We start from the raw sequence: 23,067 nt of genomic DNA on the forward strand, positions 1-23,067 counted from the left end.
TTTACAACTTTTAACGTGACTGTTCACAGCAAAGCACATTAAGAAACTGTCTGTGTAGTCATTTGAGTGTTAAGATTTCAATGGCCACCCTGTTCTCAGTGCAAATATCACTGTAGGTAATGTATCAGATTTGGAGAGCAAATTTTGACTCATCGTGAAATGACTTCTCCCCCTTCCTCAAAGAGATGGCTTGAATTCTGAAGACAAGCTGTGTATATGTACTATCACATACGGTGCTGTGCACTCAGACCCTGCAGTAGTTTGCTTAAGATAAAAAAAATAATGCTGGGAGAACAAAGAAAGTGCGTGCCCAATCTTAAAAACCACATGGATCAGTAACAACGCCTCTGCATCCTTCCTTCCAAAACCAAAGAAGAGCAAATCAAAGCTACTCACCCCAAACCTTTTCCAGAATCATTGCAATGCTAGTGCTGGCCCAGACCATAAGCCTTTCAATTCTGTGCAAAGCAATATTTCTTCACTTCTGCACGCCCTGACCAAAGGGCTCGAGGGCGATGGCCCCTGTGCTTTGCTCAGCTAAAATTTCCTAGTTGTTAAAGCAACAGCAAAAACATCAAACTGTTTCCAAAGGAAACCCTTGCATCGTGGATTATAAAGCTTACCATCTGCCTGGTTGGTAAAGAAAAACAGCAATTCCCTTGTGGGGGCTAATGTTTGATTCCGGAATGAAGTCTCTACTGAATTTGACTGGACAAAGGACTTGTCCCAAAATGTTGGGGTTTTTTTTCAGTGGTGCATTTTCTGACAAAATAGGAGTCTTTTTCTCTGAATTGTCAGCTACATCTCCATGGAGGGAAAGGGAATCACTTTGTACAAAGCTTCAGGTTTGGACTATCAAAGAATTATTTTATTTAAAAAATTATTATAGAGGCAGTGGGCCACTGCCTAATTTGAAAATAGCTAAGAAACCCTTGAAGCACGGGTGTTTTCTGATCTGTGTAAAGTTCCCTCTGACTTGCAGATTCCTGCACTTCCACAGATGTTTTGTTTTGAGGAACTTGCCCCAGCAAAGAACAACAGGTACCGAACATTTCACCAATAAAAAAAGTCAACATTAAAAATGGCTGATTGAACTCATACAAATAAACATCGGCTGTGTAACCTTGGCCATTTCATAGTACAAATATTAATAACAGGAAAGACTGAAATGTACCCAGCAGCATATACAGCAGTGACTACACTGGATATACCTGACAGTGAAGATTACAATACCAATCATCAGGTCCTCTCCATCCTGACAATGCCATTTACAACAGTAACTCTTCAGTTCTGCTTTGCTCTCCTAAAACGGATGGAAATAGTTATAGCAAATTGTTTCTTATGGAATCGCTTGGTGTCTTTACAAGCCACTTACATTTGAAGCAGGATCCACGGTTTATGGAGTATTCTAAAAGTACCCATGTAGGCTTTCATATGGCATTACACTGCAAAACAAATCCATAATGTGTGAAAACCAGGTTTAGATCAACCTGCAGAAGCCAGTTGATAAAATTCATGGACCAATTCTTAAAATCTAAGCTATAAAGAGAATGAAATGTATTAAAAGATTTGAGGTTTATAAAAAGTAACTTTTTTATACCATATTTTTACTTTACAAAAATATTGAAATAATTCATGAGTTTTTCACTCTGCACCAGCTTTAAAAAAAATACTATCAAATTTTGACTTGCACCTTTAATGCATCTGAAAGCACCATCAGGGGATACTTTTAACATAAAGGAGGATACCATTGACTAGATTTAGGGAGGTATCTAAAACCCAGAAGCTTGCAGGAAAAGCACTCTATTACAAGAGATTCAATGTAATTTTTAGACATATCTGGACACAAGTCTTGAACAGGCAGAAGAGGGTCTTCCACATAACTTGCTTATACTTCGGTGAACATACTTACTAAGAGGTGGCTGAAAGCCTTTAAAAGACATCACTTTCACCTTAGGTGGGAAAAATCAGAGCTGTCTCTATGTGTTGAGAACTTGGTTGGTCTTTCCTGCTTCTTGCTCTGGCAGGGCTCGTGCCACTCGTTATCTGTCCCTCAGGCAATAGCAACCTTGCAGTTATACAATGTTTGGCACTAGAAGGGTATGGCATGTCACAGTCTCTTGTCACCCCTGCGTACATTCACACACTGAATCATGCATTCTCAGTCCTGCAACAGAGAAGTTTCAGTGTGTTCGTCTCCTCGTAGTTTCTTCCGGAATATCTGAATGGGGTCCTCCAAAAAGTTTAGAATACGAAAACTATACTTCCCTGTTCTTTTACATATATGTATATATATATTTGTGGGGTTTTTTTGCAATTTGAACACTGAATCATGATTATCATTTAATTTACATCACTACGTGCTAGAGCTCCTTATTTCTCCTGAAAACCAGAAGTGAGCTGCATAGGATTTCTGTTGAAAGTAACATAAAGAACTTAAACTGCATTTAAAAAGACTTTGAAATCCCACAGAAAACAGTTCTGGTAGTATTAATGTTTACGACCTAATTAATCAGAATTTAGTTCATTTTCTATTGACAGCCTTACAAACATGACAATGCATCTTTTTAATTAAGAACTATTTTGCAAACCTATTCTAAGCTGAATGGTTGATCGATGGGAGTGTTGAAGACTACTTCGCTCCTATTTTTTTCCCAGAAAACAGTTCTCATACAGCAACATTGAGTGCTACAGCTTTGTTATTTTTGAACAGGTTTTTGTTTGGTTGGTTGGTTTTGCCACTGATTATGCAAATATCAATCATTCATTTCTAAAATAAAAATGCACTACTGGCTAAAGTTGAAAGCTCTGGTCAGAGCTTCCTATCGGTTCGACTGTAAGTACTGTGCAGTCAGAGTTTCATAGCAGCAAGGAGTCATGGGTGAGCTTCCCCAGCTGAAGTGACTGATCTGTATGTGTGGGTCAGGGATGGGTTTTTTGAGGCTTTCAGGTGATGCTGCTGTATCAGTGTCCTGCGGACAGACTGCACACAGTGGATCAAATGATAATCATGATGATAGCCAGACTAAGAACACTACAGCTTGCTGCTCTACTCATGGTACGCAGTTTAGTTATTCCTACAGCCCTATTGTCAACCCTTAAATTCAGCTGTAACATCGGAGCTCTTCAAGCCGTTTTTTTGTTCTGTTTACAATGTGGTTTCATATTCCAAGCGCTCCTGGATAAGGGCATCATCTTTATACTGTAGCCGTGGAGGAGCAGGGGAACATTCAAACGCTAAGATCGCCTTCCTCAGGCTCCTGTCCAACACGTGTCTCTCCCATGCTGGGTACCTGTTCCTGAACAGATCGATTTTTATGACAGACTCCTCAATCCTTGGTGGCCGGGATGAAGGTGTGGACGGTGCGGTGGGTCTCACCTGAAACACAGGCACACACCCATCCCTCTCCGCGAATTTTTGATCCCGCTCGCTCGTGACACTCCGGTTGTTGGAGATGGACCGTAGAGTGTTTGTGGCCACTTCTGGGGGTAGGGTGAAGGCAGCGGCAGGGTCCTCACAAGCACAGCTTGGCGACTGCCCAAACCTCGGTCCGTTGGGGTGAAAGAAGGCATAGTACATTAGCATAAAAACAATGCCCGTTAAAAAGCTGCTGAACACTACACACAGTGCTGGTATGGCAAATGCATCAGAGATTGGTGGGGCCTTGTACAGATACCAGAGAGCACTCAAGGCGGTGTTTTCTAAAAGGATCACAAAATAGTAAATGAAAAGCCTACAGCGTGTCCTTCCTTCCTTGACATTGAACCAGCTGAAGATATAGATTATCCCAACAACCATGTCGAAAACAATCTCCTCCCATTTAGTGATGCAAAACTCTGTCTCGCAGTGGACGATCCAGAAGGTCATGATGCACCAGTGCAGCACGATGAAGATCCCAAAGTACAGCTGGAAAACCGAGGCAAACAGAGCAAAAGTAATAACCCTTGCTGCAATTGTGAAGAAATGCCAGCAGAACTGGATTATAACAGCCATATAACTGATGGGCTTCTTGTCATCACGGGAGTCACGGAGGGCCTTTTGGTAGGAAGCCAAAGCCCAAGCCAGGGATACAAGAGATGCTGCAGCAGTAAGACCTAGGAGGAAACAGGAGATGCAGTTAAGGCATAATTAGTGTATTGGCACCTAACTGAAACCGAAACCAGAGAGATCCTTGCTGCTTTAAATGCGCTCTTCTCCACTCACATAATAAAGTCTCTTCCTTCTCCTTTAGCTCAGCAAGCGCTGAGAAAGTGACCTCTACTGCCGAGGCTTCATTCCCCTTGCAAGCACACCGCTGGATGCACACAAACAAGAGTGGCTAGCAAACAGCACTCTGAAATGCTTCTCTAGCAACTTTACATTTGGAACAAATTCATTCATTCCCAATTTTGAGCTAGTTGGGAATAGGTGTCTCTCTCAGTTGTCTGATGTAACAGGATCCATGACAGTTGCTGTTTTAAAGAAAGAATATGAATTTTCCAATTTTGATAGGTCATTAAAGAAGCCAAGGCTTTCTCATTAAAATACCAGTATCATATGCACATAAAACAAACCAATAAAAATGTGAGCATAAACCTACAATTTTAAGGTTAATTAATGTAGCTCTATTTACATTAGAGTTGGAACTAACTCCCTTACTCTTGCTGAAGGAAAAATATTGCTCATTTTGATATTTCCTCCACTTTTAAACAGAATTTTAATAAGCAGAAAATATAAAATTTTACTTTCTTCCAGTTGGAAATTAAATTAATTTTACAAACGTTTGTATTGTATTTTTTTAGAAACAATTGTATACTGAATTGAAATTCTGCATATAGATGCTCCTAAAATAGGGAGCTATGCCTTAATATTCATATAGCCATTCTGTCTCACATATATCATAGAATTGCCTATTTATAGGTTCATGAACTACAGTATTTCTAGAAAACCTGTTAAATATTTTTGACAAAAGGAATTCAATATAAAACTAGTTCTCGTGAATTTAAACATTGTTGTGAAAACAATTCCTACTCACTTGAAAATACAAAAACTGTAAAACACCTTTCTATGCTTATTTTGAATGTGTATTATTCTTTTTTCCTGAAGTGAGTGTGACTGTTGTAGATAGGTAAACTTAAAAAAAAGAAAAAAAAGAAAAAAAGGAAAAAGAAATTTCACTGGGATTTAATCTAATTTGCAAACTAATCTTTTACTTCTGTTTACTACCAGAAAAATACTTTACATTCCCATTTAAACAGTTATATATTTCAACACAATTGCTCAAATGCTTAACACTTACATAGTATTCTGCCAGAAATGAATAATAATTCTTCTTTACTAGATGATTATTTTTGATTTACTTACTACTTGCATCAAGCTGCTTGGATGAAAATGGGGATTCAACAGAAATGCAAACCCCCAGCCTTTTAAGTGTTTTTATCATTTAAATAAATTTTCAATAAATGTGTTGTATACAGAGGAAAAATGTATCAAAAGATTTTATACTTAAAGCTGGCTTATTACCAAAACAAATTTTATATACAGTTAATGAGTGAATTCATAAATATCAGCATCCCAGACTGAAAATTTATTCATAGGCCATTTAAAGATAATGATGCTTCAGCTTATTCAATTTCCAAACAGTTCCTTAACTTTGAACTTTATTGAAGTAAATTGAACTGAAATGCAGAAAACATTTCTTTTGTCTGCTGTTAAATGCTGTTTAATGATTCAGTAACCTTTGCTTCTGTATCCAGAGACAGTATTTTTTCTTCCCTATTCAACAGTTCTCTTTAGAACTTTACCATCAAGAATATATTATGTACATATTATAGATTTTATGAAAATTTAGTTACTACAGAGGGGTAAATTTAAGCCTAATATGTGTTGGAAAAAAAAAAAAAGGTTATTTGTAAAACAGAAAAATGTAAGTTAAGAAAATAATATGTGATTCTGAGGGAAACAAACAAACAAACAAACAATTTAAGCAATCCACATGGCTTAATTTACCAAGATTTTGCTCAGTAAGTATTATAGAGGGATTCATTGCTTTCAGGATGGATTGTGTTTGCCAGTGTTTCTCCCTCAGTCACTGGCAGGGTGCTAATTATGTTGTGAGCTGCCATGTATCTATAAATTTAAAAACCACTTTGTTTTAAAAATAATAATAAACAATCAGCAGAAATACAGAACAAACTTAGGATTCCAGGGAGAATTTTTAAAAAAAACTTCATCATTTTTCTTCCCACGCAGATACTTGGATGCCAAAACACCAACGTTACTTCTGGAGTCCTCCTTCACAGAGGGAATAAATTATCAGTGATGAAGACAGGAAGAAGATATGGTATAAATTGTTATTTTCATTTCTGACATGTATATTTGCTTTTCACGCTGGGCTGCCTTTCAGTGACCGTTATCTCTGGAGACAACACTAACAGCTGAAAATATAAGTTCTCGCTTTCCTGTATGAAGTATTGCAAAAACACAGCTCATTCCCCTTATGAAATAAAAAGTTTGGAAAGAAAGATGAACGGGATGAAGGATAAGATAATCTTTCAATGAAAATGAGCCACTCAGAGCAAGAGCCCCAAAATATCATAATCAGCATGGGAAAGAATAATGTGAGAGAGAAATCCCTGCATTTTCTTTGCAAATCTAACTTTAATGACCTCACACACTCCCTCAGAGATTTGTAGATATACCATCAGTTTTGCATTTGGAGATGTAAAACCATTCAATAATGCACACAGGCTGTTTGAAATAAAATGTTAAAATTCATAGGGATTTCCAGTGTTCTAATGCTAATTAATTCACAGTCATCGTCTGGGACAGAACGAAGCAAGTACAATAGCAATGTAATTCTGTTATTTAAATAGTCATTAATATGGAAACATCCTTTGCTTTTACAGAACAAACTCAGGGATACTGGCACACAGGAGAGAAAAGGAGACAGGGGAATGCACAAAAGGGAAGAATGCCAGTTGAAGTACAATGTATCTACTCTTGTGCTTTTGGCAATGGTGTAGGGATACAGAATTAAGATGAGGCTAATTAAGATGGTGCTTCATGGGCACCATCCATTTTTCTTTATTGATGAGACCAAGCACTAAAGAATTATTAAAGCTGTAATTAATAATGAGAGCAATAATGTAAAAGTGATGCTAATGGCATTTTGCTAATAAAGAGGTGCCACTATATAAATAATTCACTAGGAATAGTTAGAAACAAAGTGAATTATTGTAGCACTGAATGGCTAATACATTAATTGGAACATATCAATGCATTTGCTGAGTATGTGTTCATAGAAACCTCTTTATCCATATTTCAAATGAAGGACTGAATTAAATTTCTGTTACTAACAAACCAAAACTTTAAGGGCACTAACATAGCACTAGGAAAAAAAATGTCCTACTGACCTAAGGGAAAACAAGTAATTTGTAGCAGTGCAGGTGATTTAATTTCTGCAGTCAGGAAGGCTTATCTGCCATTTGGAAATGAACAGAGATCGGGCTGCGATCTCTGGAGCCACAGCTCATGAAGAATGAGCATCAGCTTTCCCGCTTGCTCAGCCTCTGCACTGACTCTTTGCATGCCACAGCGGCTTTCTGGGTATTTGGCAGTCTTGTATATTAGAGTCTTGTCTTGGAAATTAAGATTAATTAGCCATTCTCAGTGAATATACTCAAGAAACTCATCTGTTACAGACTGTTAAAAGTCCAGGAAAGCAGGAATTCTGTAAAATGGCCTTGGGAACCATGAAAACATGCTCCTGTTTCTTTCTTTCTTTTTTAAAGCTGGAACTTCACTTTTTTTTTTTTCTGCAGTATATGATTTGGTCTCTAAATTTCTGCCCTGAAGAGAAAAGAAATACAAGCTGTGCACAGGAAAAAAAGAACACACAGTGCATCAGGCCAGTGATGCTTTTTTTTCGTTTCTGAGATGGACACCTGAAAAACTCTGGATAGCAATTAGTCGGGAGTGAACCTACCCACCTCCAGCCTTTGTAGCTTAGCCCACTGACAGCAGTCTCAATGGTGAGACTAGCCAATAACGCATTGGATTAGGACAACTTTCTGTCAGGAACTAATTAGAATCTCTTTTGAGTGATAAAAGACAATTTTACCTCTTTTATTCTGTTAGCAGTTTGCATTACTTAATGATATCTGTATAAAGGAATGACAACGTTATTACAGACAAGATTCGGATGTCCTTAAGAAAGTTTACTTCCTGTCTAAAGCCATAGGACAGAATTGCCTTGACTCAATTATAGTTTCAACTTCCTTCCCTGTAAAAGTTTCATTCCTTCATTTCTTGCATTTTACAGAGCATGGCATATCTGCACTGGTACTTTATATGTAATATATAATATACTGCAATGAGCTACAGCTCAATAAAGTCAAAATAAATAAAAAAAGCTGAACATGACTTTCATATGTGAAAGCAAACTTATTTGAGGGAAATGAGAACATATGCAGAGATGGATGCATTTACAAATGTAATAATTTCAGGGAAGCAAGCTCAAAAAAACCCAGAAGAACCGATGAAGTTCTCTTCAACTGCCTTTGTGAGAAATCTGACTGAAATGTTCATGAATAATCCAAACAGAATTGCTCACCACAGATAAGGGTTTTCTGTATCACATCTCCACTTGGCAATTCACAACTTAATTGTATCCTGCTGACACCTCTCCCTTTGCATTATGGTTCTCTCAAACATGCCCAATTTATTTAACTTTGAGGAAAGCAATTCAATGTCCAAGCAGCAGATGATTTACTAGTTTGTTTTTCTCTCCCACTCCCACAATATAATCTTTAAACTGGGGTGTAACTAACTGAATAAAATACAGGTCTCATTCCCAGACTGATTTTATCTTACTTTATACTTACTGATTTGTACTTGACAGAGTAGAGGCATATTCAGGTCCGTTAATTACTTTTTTTCCCCCTACTCACATCAGCCCATAAATCCTAAAAAACCCTAAAAATGGATGAAACAATCAAAGAAAGGGTTTCTTGACATTCAACCTGTTTTGAGAAACCAAGCTCCTGCCAATGCTCCTGTCTCTGTTTCATCCTCCTTTTTAAACTTGTGCTCATCATTTCAAGGAGTAAACTCATGTAAAATGAGGAATGTCAAATGCAGTAGAATATCTGGGAGTTGTCAACATTCCCTGGGATATAGGACCATGAAACATTTTGTTAAGGAATCCTATTTTTATGAGCTTCCGATTCAGCTGAAGAGGTGACATTAAACATATCCAAACTTCCAGGTGCTTCTCTGAACCAAAGTCAAGGGTCTCTAACATTCGTAGACCCCCTCAAGGCCTTAATCCTGTAGGAAACAGTATGTCATGACTGTGTCCCTCCAGCTTCAGAAAATGGCTTGCTGTATTTACACAGCTTTTGCCATGCTTCTCTGCAAGTATAGCCACAAGCTTGATGTTCACGTGGAGGCCTTGTGGGCAGCTTGATTATTAATAGACTATGGTTTCTGCACTAATTCTTTTGTTCCCATACACTAGTATGGCAATGCCATGCTTCCACCTGTGGTTTAGTCCACAGGACACTGCATGCCACAGAAGCAGCCGTGCCCCTTGTTGGGGGCTATGTGTCCAGGTTCTCAGTATGTGTTTCATGCCCATGGGTCTCATTCCCTGACCAGCATCGTGAAAGGAAACCTAAAGATGAAGCTTAGTTTTTTATGCTTTCCTATAATCTGAAGGGGCAACACTATAAACTCTCACCCGCACGAGGGTTATTTCCTTCCTTGATGACTGCAGATGAAGCCTGCTGAGGTAAGCTGTAGCACTGTACTGGAAGTATCCACACTAGAATCCAACCTTACAGCCTTAGTGTCTGCCATCAGGTTTCACAGTCAGGAACATTTTGTGTACAAGGATCTTTGCTGGCAGTCTTTGCTAGCATATTTACCTTTTCAGAAGAGGGAAGCACTCCTAACTCAATGCCTGCAGCCAGGTTCAATGCTCTAAAATATGCTGTGTGCTGATCTCAACATATCTTTCTGGACTCCAAGGTTTGTGGCTTTGTTGTCCAGGGTCATTCTCCATAAGCTCATTGCCAAGATAATCCCATTGCTTTCCCACATCAGCAAGTTTGTCTTACACTTTTTGTCCTAAATCATAGTCAAAAGCTTTCTGTGTAATTGAAACAAGCTGCTTGAGGTCAGAAAGGGATTTTTTTTCTTCTTTCTTAGGGGCCATATGATTGTGCTCAGATAGAAAAGGCACCGTACTGAAATATTCCACTTCTCTAGTTTTGCCTAAACTGTTCATTACCCATGAACATGGGAGTGAGAGTGTCTGATAGTGTCTTAGGATGCATCTCTCGTAGCTCCTATTTCCAAGGTTTGCCACAGGTTGCATTCACAGCTGGGGATGTACAAGGAAATATAGATGGTTTCATCAGCTCATCATTCGGCTTCACTTTCTCCTGCTGTGTACTGGGGTGGAGTAAAACAGCGTAAGGGGTGACAGGAACTCTTCCTTGTTGAAAAGTAAGTCAGATTTATGCCTGATATTGCATCTCCTGTGTGTTAGAGAACATGCTAGCATATAAAAGTATCATTTTCTCCCGTGATACCTTTCAGCTTCTGGTGAAACAATTTCCAGCTGCTTCTTTAATTTGATCTCCACAACAACTTACCTTTGCTCTAGAAGCCTAGAAGCATTAACTATTATGTATATATATAAACATATGTATATATATATATATAAAACATTCCACCTTATTCATTTTACCTAGTCCTAATTTTTTCCAGCAGAGGTTTGGATACTGTGTGGAGGAACAAAGTCAACTGACAAAATTTTGGCTTATTTTACATACCTTTAACAGACTATTAGCATCCATACCAGATACCTACCTTATGATTTGCCTCTTGCTGCCCTCAATGTCATATCCACCTTAGCAAGTATAACTGTTACACACACTGTTGAGATGCTTATGCTATGTTGATCTTCGCTTTAAACAGGTCTACAGCTGAATGATGGTCATAAGTTTATTTCAAGCTAATGTCAGTAACAGGTTCCATTTGCCTCTCCCACACATCCAAGCTAGTCTTTCACCCAAATTTTGTTGTATCTTAGAAGTTCTTTTGGCAATTATGGATAAAGTCTACTACAGATAAAGAAAGTCAATTTAGAATGTAGGGACCACAAGAACCACGAAAGTTGAACCTTTCCTGTCTTTCAAGAGATCCCAGTCAGACCTCTCTTTCTTCACAGACACCTAACGATGAAAGGTTTTTTGGGGCACTGCCACCAAAATTTCTGCTACATTCTCATCAATCTGTTAAAATTATTGACTTTTTAAGATACTTGAAGTCACACTGTCAGAATATGCTAGCTAAGGCCAGTTACTAGCTGACTGAGCATCTTGGGCCATTTCCTCCCTCACAAGTACATTTTCCTAATATTTTTTAGCTTCTTGTTCTTCTAAAGACATGTTGTAAGTTACAATCTGGGAGTCATTATTAGCCACTAAGCAGGTGCAGTCCTCAGGCAGTGACACCTGTCAGGTACTTATGTATGACATGCAGTCTGTACACTGCCATGTTTGGCAAGACAGCATGAGATCATTTTGCCTGTTAGGAAGCTAAACTAAGACCCCTGTACTTTCACAGCAAGACTTCTTGCCTGTTAGGTAATTTGGTATCTTTATATTCCAGTGAAGTATGTGCAGCATAAACATGCCCACTGATTCCAGGCTCATTTCCATGATTTGTACATTTCTTTTTGTCAGAAAGTGCTTTTGATGTCTTGAGGTTGCTGCAAGAAGCTTATAGTAATCAAGGGATTATCTGGAGACTGCAGCAACCCCAAGCAGAACAAAACCCCTGCCATTACCTCTTGAGGAGAAAAAACATCATGGTAACGTAACATTAAGATAAAGATATGGCACCATCTATGGGAGAAGGCTCTACCTGCACTGCTCAGTCCCATGCACTTCACATATGGACGCCTTCCATAAAGCCAACAGTGAAGTAGTAGCACTTCTTCTTGCTGCCCAGAGATTTAGGCAACTAGATACATAAAAAATCCTTTTGAAACACAAGTTTTGATGAAATGTTTTTTCTGTCAATCCACATTTCTGTGATTTTACCTTTATTTTTCTGTTGAGATTTTTATACGCTTTTGCTTATGCAACTTTTGGACAAAGTTTCTTTTGGTATATTCCAGTGATTCAGAGGAACCAGCCACATGGATTTTCACACCATGACTGCTAACAGGACCAAATGGAACTCTTTTATTGGAAACTCTTTGGAAAAATATTCATCAAGTGAATGGTGGTGCTAGAAATAGTATCAGTTTTCTAACCAGTTCTGCAGAAAACTATTTCCTAAGGTGCTGTGTGTGGGTGCCAGGTGCTGGCAGGAGGCAGGCGTACACCCAGGGCAGCCTCCCTGAGGAGAGGCTAGAGGCTGCCTCATGCCAGACACAGCTCCAGCTGGTTCCAGACAGCTCCAGCTGAACCACTGCAGGACACAGCTGAGTCTGTCAACTACTGAGATGGTGGCACCTCTAGGAAAACATGTCTAAGGAAATGGCAAAACCACCCAACAGACAGAAGAATGTAAGCAGTGTAAGCACCAGGATGAGAGAAGAAGGAGGAGGAGGTGCTCCAGGTGCCCGTGGGAAAAGCACCACATTGGAACAGGTATTTCCTTCCAGCCTGTGAAGGACCATGGTGGAGCAAATATCCATTTTGCAGCTCATGGATATTTCTTGAAGGAAACTGCAGCCTGTGGAGAACCACACTGGAGCAGGTTTATCCTGAAGGAACTGTATCCTGTGGGAGGGACCTAACCTGTGTGAGGAGGAAGGAGCATGAGAGACAAAGTGTTATCAACTGATTGCATTCCCCATTCACCATCACCTCGTGTCACTCGGAGGCAGGAGGTAGAAGGATCAGGAATAAAGGAATTAAGTTGAGGCTGGTAAAAAAGGATGCAGGGGAGAAAGTGTTGTTTTGATTTGTCTTTGTTTCTCAGTATCCATATCTACTTTAACTGGCAAGAAATTATGTTAATTTTCCACAAGTCAGGTCTGTGATGGAAATTGGTAAGGGACCTCCCTGTCTTTGCCCCAACCCGAACAGGTTTTCATCCTATTTTCTCCCCCTGTACTGTTGAAGAAGGGGAGTAAGGGAGAAGCTGGGTGGGCACCTGGCTGCAATCCAAGGTCACCCCACCATATCCAATGATCTCACTGCAATATAGTTTTGCATGCATAAACCATGCATGGGGTCATTAAAAAGCGATATTCAGGCTTCAGGAGCAAGTCTGTACCTGCTCCTTCCAAGACTATCCAAGAAAAAGACTTCTTTGCACAGGGATACATGGAAATATACTTCAAACCTCTGTTAGACCCTCCTTCCTCTGAAATGTGTTCTGCTACCTTCTAAGACCCTACAAGGCACTGGCCACCTCAAAGAATGGGTGTCTGAGACTATCAAAGCTGCCACATAAGTTCCTGAGATTTAATTAGACTTGGGAACACCTAATACCTGGAGGACTGGAAAGGTACTAAACTAAGAGTTTTTATATGTCTGTAGAGAAAAGTATAAATTCTGGGAAAAAAGTAAGCACATATCAACATTTATTTGTTTTATAACAGAATCATAGAGTCTTTAAATTTGGAAAAGAGCTCTAAGATCATCAAGTCCTACAGTCTGCCCAATACCACCATTTCAACTAAACCATGTCCTGGAGTGCCATGTCTACGTGTTTTTTGAATACCTCCAGTGATGGTGACTCCACCACCGCTCTGGGCAGCCTGTTCCAATGCCTGACCAATTTAAGTCACAACAAATTTACTATCTTATTAAAAAAAAAACAAAACAGAGTGAAACATGCACAAAATTCAATACTTCAGTGATGTGTTCATGGATATAGATGCATTTAACGTGAGATAGAATAGTAAGAAGTCAGTGTATAATATAAGGCATGGAGCTTTGCCTCATGAACATTGGATGAATCCCATACTTCTGTTAAAACAAGCGCATAAGAATTCTAAAGTTTCAAACAAGGGAGAAAATAACCTTTAAAAGGATATTTACCTTCACTTTAAAAATGCATGGGTTTTTTTGTCAGTCTGACTTCATCTACCTTTGGTTTTCAGCCACTGTTCTAGCTGATGTTCTGTAGAGTTGAAACAACCTCAAACTAACATTTCATAGACATTCAGAAATTTAAAAAGCAAAGGTTTCCAGAACACTAGTTTCTCACTTAGAATCTCTCAGTACCTTTGAAACAGCATAATGTCAGGACATTCTTAGAGACACACATTTCTCTCTTTCTTTATATGGGGGTAAGGATGTCTCCTTCCCTTCTCAATATGCAGTGATACTATAGAGATTAGGGTATAATCTACAAAGATTTGATGGTTAGTAGTATTTCCAAGTAGTTATTTTAAAATTAATATAGCATACGTGCATCCAGTTATGTAAAGACTAAATGCCGGGAGAGAAGGAGATGTGAAAGTCCCATCATACATCGCCCCTGGAATGAGTGTTTAAAGCATTATTCCTGATAGTTCTAAGGCTCTTAATGATCTGTGTGGCTAAGTGAGTATCGATAGAAATATCAAGAGCATGGACAAAGCAGTTTTACAGCAAATTTTAAAGCACTGAAGACAATTTTCCTAAGCCTGAAATAAGCTGTTAAAAGATATGTTCTTACTATTAACCAAGTATTCTGATGTATTTTCCACCAGCATCTCATAAGCAAAACCGATTGAAATGACCATAGTGGCTGCAATATGGTGGAACATAACAGAAATAGTATCTGAAGGGTCCAAATTATCTTTCCTAAGTATTTTTTTCAAGAGATAATTATTATTATAAACCACACATAGTAGTATCACACTGGCTCTAGAAATATCTGTTGAGGATTTGGGAGAGGAAGAGCTAAATCCTTACTTGAAGTACACCAGGGAATTATATTTTTTGGCCATTAGCCATGGCCAGCATCCAACAAAGAGAAGACTAGAAGCCAGGACATGTTTTGGAATGAAAAATATCACAAATACATTACACTAAATTATATTACAAATCAATAGCATGGGACCAGGTCACTGGCAATGAAACTCTTACTCCATGCATAAAGAGATAGTACAGGGCCATTACTCCCCTTAAATCTCCTCAATCTATAAGTTTAGGATTGGCTTTCAGTGGTTCATAGGCTCATATTAGCTTTCTGAAAGGGGATAAATTTCAGCCTCATTAAGCAACTGATATGTCTCCCACTTGCACATTAAAGTAATTCTGAAGTTAGTATCTTATTTGACACAATTTGTCTAAGAAATATTTTATATATATAGCATTTTCCTGTGCTTGCTTTTTAAGCTTCTCTAAGCTTTTCAGATCTGAAGAGATGCCGAGGATAATGCCTGGTATGGTGCTCAGGGACAAAAAGCAATTAGTATCACTCTGAAAAGGAAATCGATTTAGCATTTGTGCAATCCCTCTTAGCAGAGGGAAAACTAGAGCTGTTAGCTTTGTTTGGTACATGATGCTGTTTAAGTTTTCTCTGGATCAAACTGAAATACAACAGTCCTTACTGTTTCTTGTTTCTTTCACCCTGAAAATCTTCAAATACATTTTCACAATAATTCATTAAATAGGCCATTCTTTTTTAGAATCATAGAATCATAGAATGATTCCATGGGCAGAGACATCCTCACTAGATCAGGTTGCCCAAAGCCCCATCCAACCTGGCATGGGGCTTTGACAATCTCTGTGGGCAACCTGTTCCATTACCCGAATATCTGAACTAAACCTACCTTCCTTCAGCTTAAAGCCATTGCCTCTTGTCTTACATTCCCTGGTGAATAGTCTGTCTCCCACTTTCCTGTAGGACTCCTTTAAGTCCTGTAGGGCTCCTTTAGGTCACCCTGGAGCCTTTTCTTCTCCAGACTGAACAAGACCAACTCTCTCAGCCTGTCTTTATAGAAGAGGTGCTCCAGCCCCTTGATCATCTTCGTGGCCTCCTCTGGACTCACTCCAACAGCTTTAGGTCTTTTCTGTGCTGGGTACCTCAGAGCTGGATGCAGTACTCCAGGTGGAGTCTCACAAGAGCAGAGGGGCAGAATCACCTCCCTTGACCTGCTGGCCACACTGTTCTTGATGCAGCCCAGGACACGGTTGGCCTTCTGAGCTGCTAGTGCACACTGCCAGCTGCTCATGTTGAGCTTGTCATCAATCAGCACCTCCAAGTCCTTCTCAGGGTTGCTCTCAGTCCCTTCTCTGCCCAGCCTGTAGCTGTGCTTGAGATTGCCCTGACCCACAAGCAGGACCTCACACTTGGCATTGCTGAACTTCATGCAGTTTACATAGGCCCATCTCTCCAGCCTGTCAAGGTCCCCCTGGATGGCATCCCTTCCAATTACTAGCCAGTTACTAACCTCCTCTTCCTTCTCCCAAAAGAAAATCCATATTTTCACCTACTGTGCAGATAATGCAAATTACCTGCACACCATTATCAGAGGGCTACAAAGATGATGAGGAGACTGGAGTATGTCTTGTATGTATGAGGAAAGGTTGAGAGAGCTGGGACTGTTTAGCCTGAAGGAGAGAAGACTGAAAGGGCATCTGGTCAATGTTTATGAGCATCTAAAGGCTTGATGTCAAGAGGATGGGGCCAGGCTCTTTTCAATGGTGCCTAGCGACATGTCAATGGACACAAATTGGAACACAGGAAGTTCCATCTCAATATGAGGAAAAACTTCTTCACTCTGAGGGTGAGAGAGCAGTGGAACAGGCTGCTCAGAGAGGCTGTGGATTCTTCCTCTCTGGAGATATTCAAAAACCACCTGGACATGATCCTGTGCAACCTGCTATAGGTGATCCTGCTTTGGCAGGGGGGTTGGACTAGATGATCTCCAGAGGTCCCTTCTAACCCCTACCATTCTGTGATTCTGTAGCCATGGGTCACACCATGGGGTGCTGACCTTCAGGCCCAGAGGCCCGAACTGCTCCAGCCTGGTGCCCCACAGAGTCACAAGTCCCCACAGCAAACCTGCTCTGGCATGGGTCGATCTCTCCACAAGTTTTGCTGCCAGGAGTTTGCTCCAATGTGGGCTACCCATGAGGTCACAGTGTCCTTCAGGTGTCTCCACTCACTCCAGCATGGGGTCCTAAGTGGGCTGTAGATGGGATCTCTGCTCCCCATCATCATCCCCAGGGGGACAGCCTGGGGACAGCCTGCTTCACCATGGTCTTCTCCATGGGCTGCAGAGGAACCTCTCTTTCTGGCACCTGGAGCATCTCATCTCCACACCCCTCGCCCTGCCTCTTCACTGGCCTTGGTGGCTGCAGAGTTTTTTACACTTCCAGAGTTTTTCACTCCCTTCTCTGGTGGCAAAAAGCATCTGCTTGCATTTTTTTCTCTTAAATATGATTCCCAGAGGTGCTGTGACCATCGCTGATGGGCTCAGCCTTGGTCAGCATCAACTCTGGCCTTAAGCCAGCTGGTGTTTGCTCTGTCCAGCCTGCAGAGAGCTTCTGGCTGCTTCTTGCAGAAGCCACTCCTGCAGCCCCACTTCTCCACCAGAACCCAGCTACGCAAAACTACAGCACTCATGCTCAGCTTTGTATTATTTTAGAACTCCTGTGTATAACTTCATATTCAATATTAGTTATAAAGCCATTTGTTATCAGTAAGAAAGCTCTACAACTACATCCCTACCTATCTCTGATATATCTAGAACATGCCCACATGATATACAGAGGTAAATATTATGTATCTGCCTACATTTTAGATGTACATTATATTTAGATGTATATAGTACATACAGACAGATACACTGGCAGAGTTTGGAGACTCCAAGAAAAATAATGACTCAACATTTCCTCTGAAAAGATTTGTCAATATTTATATGTGGTTTGTGCCAAAAAATTACACCTCATTGCAAGATTAAATTAATTTCTTTTCAATTTGTGGTGCTTGTCTAGAAGACTAAAAAACCTTCCCTGGCTCCTATCAAACATTTTTTTTCATGTACAAGTGCCTGTAGAGGATGGCCAAATTAGTTCTTCAACCTTTTCCAAATATTCTGTGGTGATCAGTCCTTTAAAGTGTTATATCCAAATGGTTGACTGATGGCCTCTGGCACCATTTAGTTCCCCTGCTTTGAATTTTCTTCAGTAGCTCCATCCTCCAGGAGGTGTGAATCGTACAACAGGTGAGAGACTTTTAACTGGTCTTACTGGTGGTGTTCACAGTGACATGTGTCTATTGAGTATCTTTCTTGTACGCCCATGGATCAAAATAAGCCTCAAAGCTACAACTTGATGCTGACATCTCACAAAAAAAATATTCCTTCTGCTGACTGCTGTGACAGCTTCTGAATTACTGTTCTTAAGACAGAGACTTTCCCATCCTATAGGTGTAGTCTGTGTTTCTGATTCCCAAATACACTTTTCTGTATTAAAACATAATTAGTTGGATTTGTTGACCAGATATTTCAGGTCAGCCTGTGATGACAACGTGTCCTACACACTATTAATTTCCCTCACATCTCTGTGCAAAGCCTGGGAAAACTTAAACAGTCACTAGAAACTCGGTCATATTATCATTCATAATGCTATCAAACAAGATGAGAACAAGGACAAGTGTTTGGTAGGTACCACTAAGGATTTCCTCACTCATTGTTTCCCAATTTTCATCTTTATCTAGAAGACAGCTTTTAGTTCACATAATGTGATCCCTACTCACTCGTCCCATGAACTTAAAAAATAAATAAATGCATTATTCATTTACAGTTGCTGTCATCAGCCTGATCTAGTTGACGGTGTGGCAGGGAGGTTGGAACCAGATGATCTTTGAGGTCTCTTCCAGCCCAAATCATGCTATGCTTCTATGATCATTCTAACTTGTCAGCTTGTCAATCAAAGTTAACAGGTCTGAGTGACAAGGCCAACATTTAGCCTCTAATTCTTTTTTAACTGAGTACACAGTTAGTCTTTCTATTATACTTAATCTCAAGCTAATATATATATATATATATTAGCTCTGTGAACCTTTTGTTTTATCATTTTAAGACTTATTTCTTTACACATCTGCATATCAGTCTGCTCCATGGCACTTTTAAAGAATGATCAAGTGCTGTCAACAGAATTTGACACAGAGATGCATGTCTCATAGATACCAAGCTCTGTAAATTTCAGGGGAAATAGCAGCTAGAGAAGGGTCCAAAGGAGTGATCCCACTGAAAGGAAAGCAAACTTCAGGCATTTTATTGCCTGAATTATGGATATTTTTATGCCTTTGGGTGTCCGTGAAGGCTACGAGGACATTATGTGTTTATTTCTGCAGCAGGAATAGAAAGAAACCAGTAGAAAAAAAAAGCTTCACTATTTTTGCTGGTTAAAATTATATTAATAGGCATTCTGCTTTTCTGGAATTCACCTACTTCTCTGATTTGGTTAAAAAAATGAATATTTCAGTGTCTATAGACATCTGCAACAGCATCCTTCAAGCTGGAGACAGTGCAGTTCAAGCTGGAAATAGAAAACAGAGGATCCTATAACTGGAACTCCAAGACTCAGATTATGTTTTAGTGGTTACTGAGTGCCTACCTCAAACAGCAAAGAAATGGGTATTAGTTTTACAGCAGTGTGACTTTAAATCATGTTCTCTGCAAAGACAAAGGAGGAAGTGGCTGCATACCTCATATTTATTTGTTTTATTGGTTTGCTGATACGGTGTGACAGCAGATTAGCATGGCATTTTTTCTGATGCTGAAGATGATCAAGAAGTTATGAATTTCCATCACTGGTACATTTTTACAAAAGGAATAACAATAACAAAGCATTCAATCTTTTGTTATTATTCAATAACAATCTGTTGTTAGCAATCTAACAACACTAAATATTTTGATATGAAAAATCCAATCTTTTCTCCACAACAGCAGCAGCAGCCACTGATAAAAGCTCAGAAGCAGTAGCTCTAAACCTATTGGTGAATACATCCCTGCAACAAATTGTGTCCACTGTGGTTCACCTTAACCATCCTGATTTGGAGGAGAAACATGTGCCATGTGATTTGGACGTGACCATGTGCTCCTGACTGGGGAGAGGGGAGTGAAGATATGCTATTTCACTTGAACTTTGGTAGCTGTTAGGATGTGCAACAGTGAATGACACTTCATCCATCCTGAAGAAAAGAATCCTCATGCTTGTTACCACTACATTTAGATACTTGTCCCTCAGTCAATTACAAACACACGTATTCCTTCAAAACAGCTTTCATAGAAAATCCTCTGAGCCATGCCACATATACACTGATTTGGTTGGCAATGAATTAAATTAATTTCCCTGAGTCTGTTCTGTCTGTGACAGTAATGGCTGCGTGGTCTCCCTGTCCTCATCTTGACCCATGAGCCTTTTGTTATCACTTCTCTCCCTTGCTCAGCTGAGAAGGGGAGTGACAGAGCAGCTTTGGTGGGCACCTGACATATAGCTGGTGTCAACCCACCACAGGCATTGAGATCACAGCTGTCTGGTTCAGGAATGCATCGTGGTCCACCATAAAACCTAGACAGGTACCATCATTTCATGCACACGTCTTTTAGCAGAAGGGTGGCTGAGCAGCTATTTGCTCTGGTGTCCAGCCTGTATGTAATTACAGACAGGTTGTACCTATTTGTTGTTCTTCAGGCTTTCCTCCAGGTCAGAAATTCTGCTTTCTTTAAACAGGCAGGTCTTTCAAATTGCTATTAAACAACTGTTGTGGTTTGTTTTCCTTAAAAAAATCCCCCTACAGCAATGAATTCCACAGGAAAATAGTATTCTTGTTAATTGTAAAGTGTTAGTTTTATTAACTGCTTCATATTCTAACAAGAGATGTCATACTGAGGACAAAGGTCTGCCTGTGTGAGTAACTACAAAGTGAGCAAAGGTATTCACTGCTTCTTACTTTTTCCAATGCAGCACTCGTTATCTAGGGCATTTCAATTCACTTTCTTCTGTTCCAACTAACACTCCGACTTGCTGGATTATGTCATCAGAATAACCCCTGCCCTGTGCCTCTATTAATTTTTATTACTTCTCTTTCTCATAATGAGGTGAGGAAAAACCTGAATACAATAGTCAAGCAATCAAGGTAAAGTTCCGAAGGATGCAGGAATATATTTATAATTATTTGCTCTCACATTGTATTTTTGCCTGTATTAAATTAATTTATGCTATTCACAGAATATCTACACCCATAAATTCATAATTTAACATGAAATTAGATAAAGTTATAGCCATGTTCTCAATATACCCTGTTCTCAGTGCAATTCCAAGAGTTTATAAACTACGTATCTTAGATTTACTGGAAATGTGAGTGATGTTCATGCAAAATACGTGTCTGCCAATATTCAGTTAGTAAAACACATTATTTCAGTTCCTAGTATAAGAGTCCCTCTCCTTTTTCTGTGCTGAAAAGGTGAAAAAATTTCCCCTTATAGCTCCATTGTATTCCTCTAAGCTATTCAAGCTGAGCAACATATTAACTCCCAGAACGTTCTATTCCTGTGAATGGGGTATTCTAACAATGCTTTGCAGATCTAGCAACTTTTCTTAAAATATTTTAGTATTCTCTATAGTCATTACATTATTCTTAAAATAGCTCATGAAGAATGTCAGTATGACATCCATTTTCCTGATGGATGAACCAGGGAAAGAGGAACTGAAAGATTTGCTCGAAATTCCAGCGTACGAAGCCCTTTCAAGTGGAGGAACCTGGGAGTTTTGCAGCAGAGTCTGTTGCCCTAGCCAAAGGGCACACACCTTCAGTGGCACCTCAGTACTCCAGCAGACTCCATGGCCAAACTTTCCAACAGAAGAGTAGCTGTCTGCATTGGTACTGTGATTACCAGTGGACTCGAGCCATGAGCCAGCACTACAGTCTGTGCCTGTGCTGCAAAAATTGTCCATCAGTGTCGAGTTGGGTCTTTGAACAGTTGTTTCCTGAGTGGTCAGGTTACAAGAAAGGTTAACAGCTTGTCTATCTGGGAAGCCAGCTAAGTTTCATTCAATCTAACATGAGGAAGTGGACTTCGAAAAACAGGTCAAAGCAAGAAGGAGAAAACGTTTTCGAATTACCCTTCATCAGTCCAGACTAGGGACAGAGATTTCATTCTTACAAGCACATTGCAATTCAGAACAACCACAATTAGCTTTTCTCAAGAGCTGTATTATAAACCCATTTTATTCAATTTACCAGCTTTCTAGATCAAGAAGTGCTTAGTTTATCTTACAACAGCAGGTGAGGTTCTGTGCCTGTGCTCACCCAAGACAGTGTTTAAGCAGTATCTTTCAAGCATGCTGAGAATGCTGACCACAAACACTGACACAGCTTTGGGTGAGTAAGAGAGAAACTGTTGTGGAGCTTTTTCCAAACTTAGATGACATCCACAACATTATCACAGTGGTGATAGATTCGCATTTGTCCAATTAGAATTCTAATGGGTTTCGTGCTAATTCACTGGCAATAACTGTTAGATGAACTAATTCTTCTTGGATTAGTTTTAAAGAAGTGTTAAATTTCAATAGCTTTCCTCATCTGAAAGAGATTTGAGGAGCAGGTATGTATAAGCATAAATTCTGTGGGTGTTCAGTGGAATTTGGTTTGCTAAATCCTTATGGGCCTTTTGAAAACATCTTCTCTGATATACTTACTAAAATTATTCAAGCAAACATGACTTGAATTTATTATTTCTGGCCAATGGCACAGTCACATCTGGTACTTCTGTATTTGCTGCGATAGGTTCTATACTCTGCTGTTTAAGTAGCAATTTAATGGCAGCGCTGTCTAAATAAGGATATGGGCTTAAATCCATTATTTTCTGAAATATTAAAGACGAATGGAGGCAAAGATTTTCTACCTGTCTTTAAACATTCTTTTGCATATTTAGAATGGAAATCAAGCAGCAATTTTATTGGCATATTTGTAAGTAGAATATTAACAAATTTCCCTAACTCTATAAAAGCTAATGTACACTAAGTATCACCAACCTGAACGGAATTATTACTGCATGGTAATAATGTCCTCAAAATAGAAGTCTATAATGTGAGCACTTAAGCTCA

At 39.5% G+C, this 23,067-nt stretch overlaps 1 protein-coding gene across 1 annotated transcript in view; it reads right to left on the reverse strand.

Moving 5' to 3' along the window:
* Positions 1–3,148: 3,148 nt before the first annotated feature.
* Positions 3,149–23,067, reverse strand: part of XKR4 (XK related 4) — a gene marked incomplete at both ends in the record, with an annotated part of 222,808 nt that continues 202,889 nt past the window's right edge. Inside the window, one exon of the mRNA XM_084280333.1 lies at positions 3,149–4,095. Within this exon, the coding sequence (XP_084136459.1) occupies positions 3,149–4,095 (947 nt within the window). The remainder of the gene's footprint in view (positions 4,096–23,067) is intronic.

Source organism: Gallinula chloropus (assembly GCF_964237585.1).
Source record: "Gallinula chloropus genome assembly, chromosome: 2".
NCBI lineage: Eukaryota > Metazoa > Chordata > Aves > Gruiformes > Rallidae > Gallinula > Gallinula chloropus.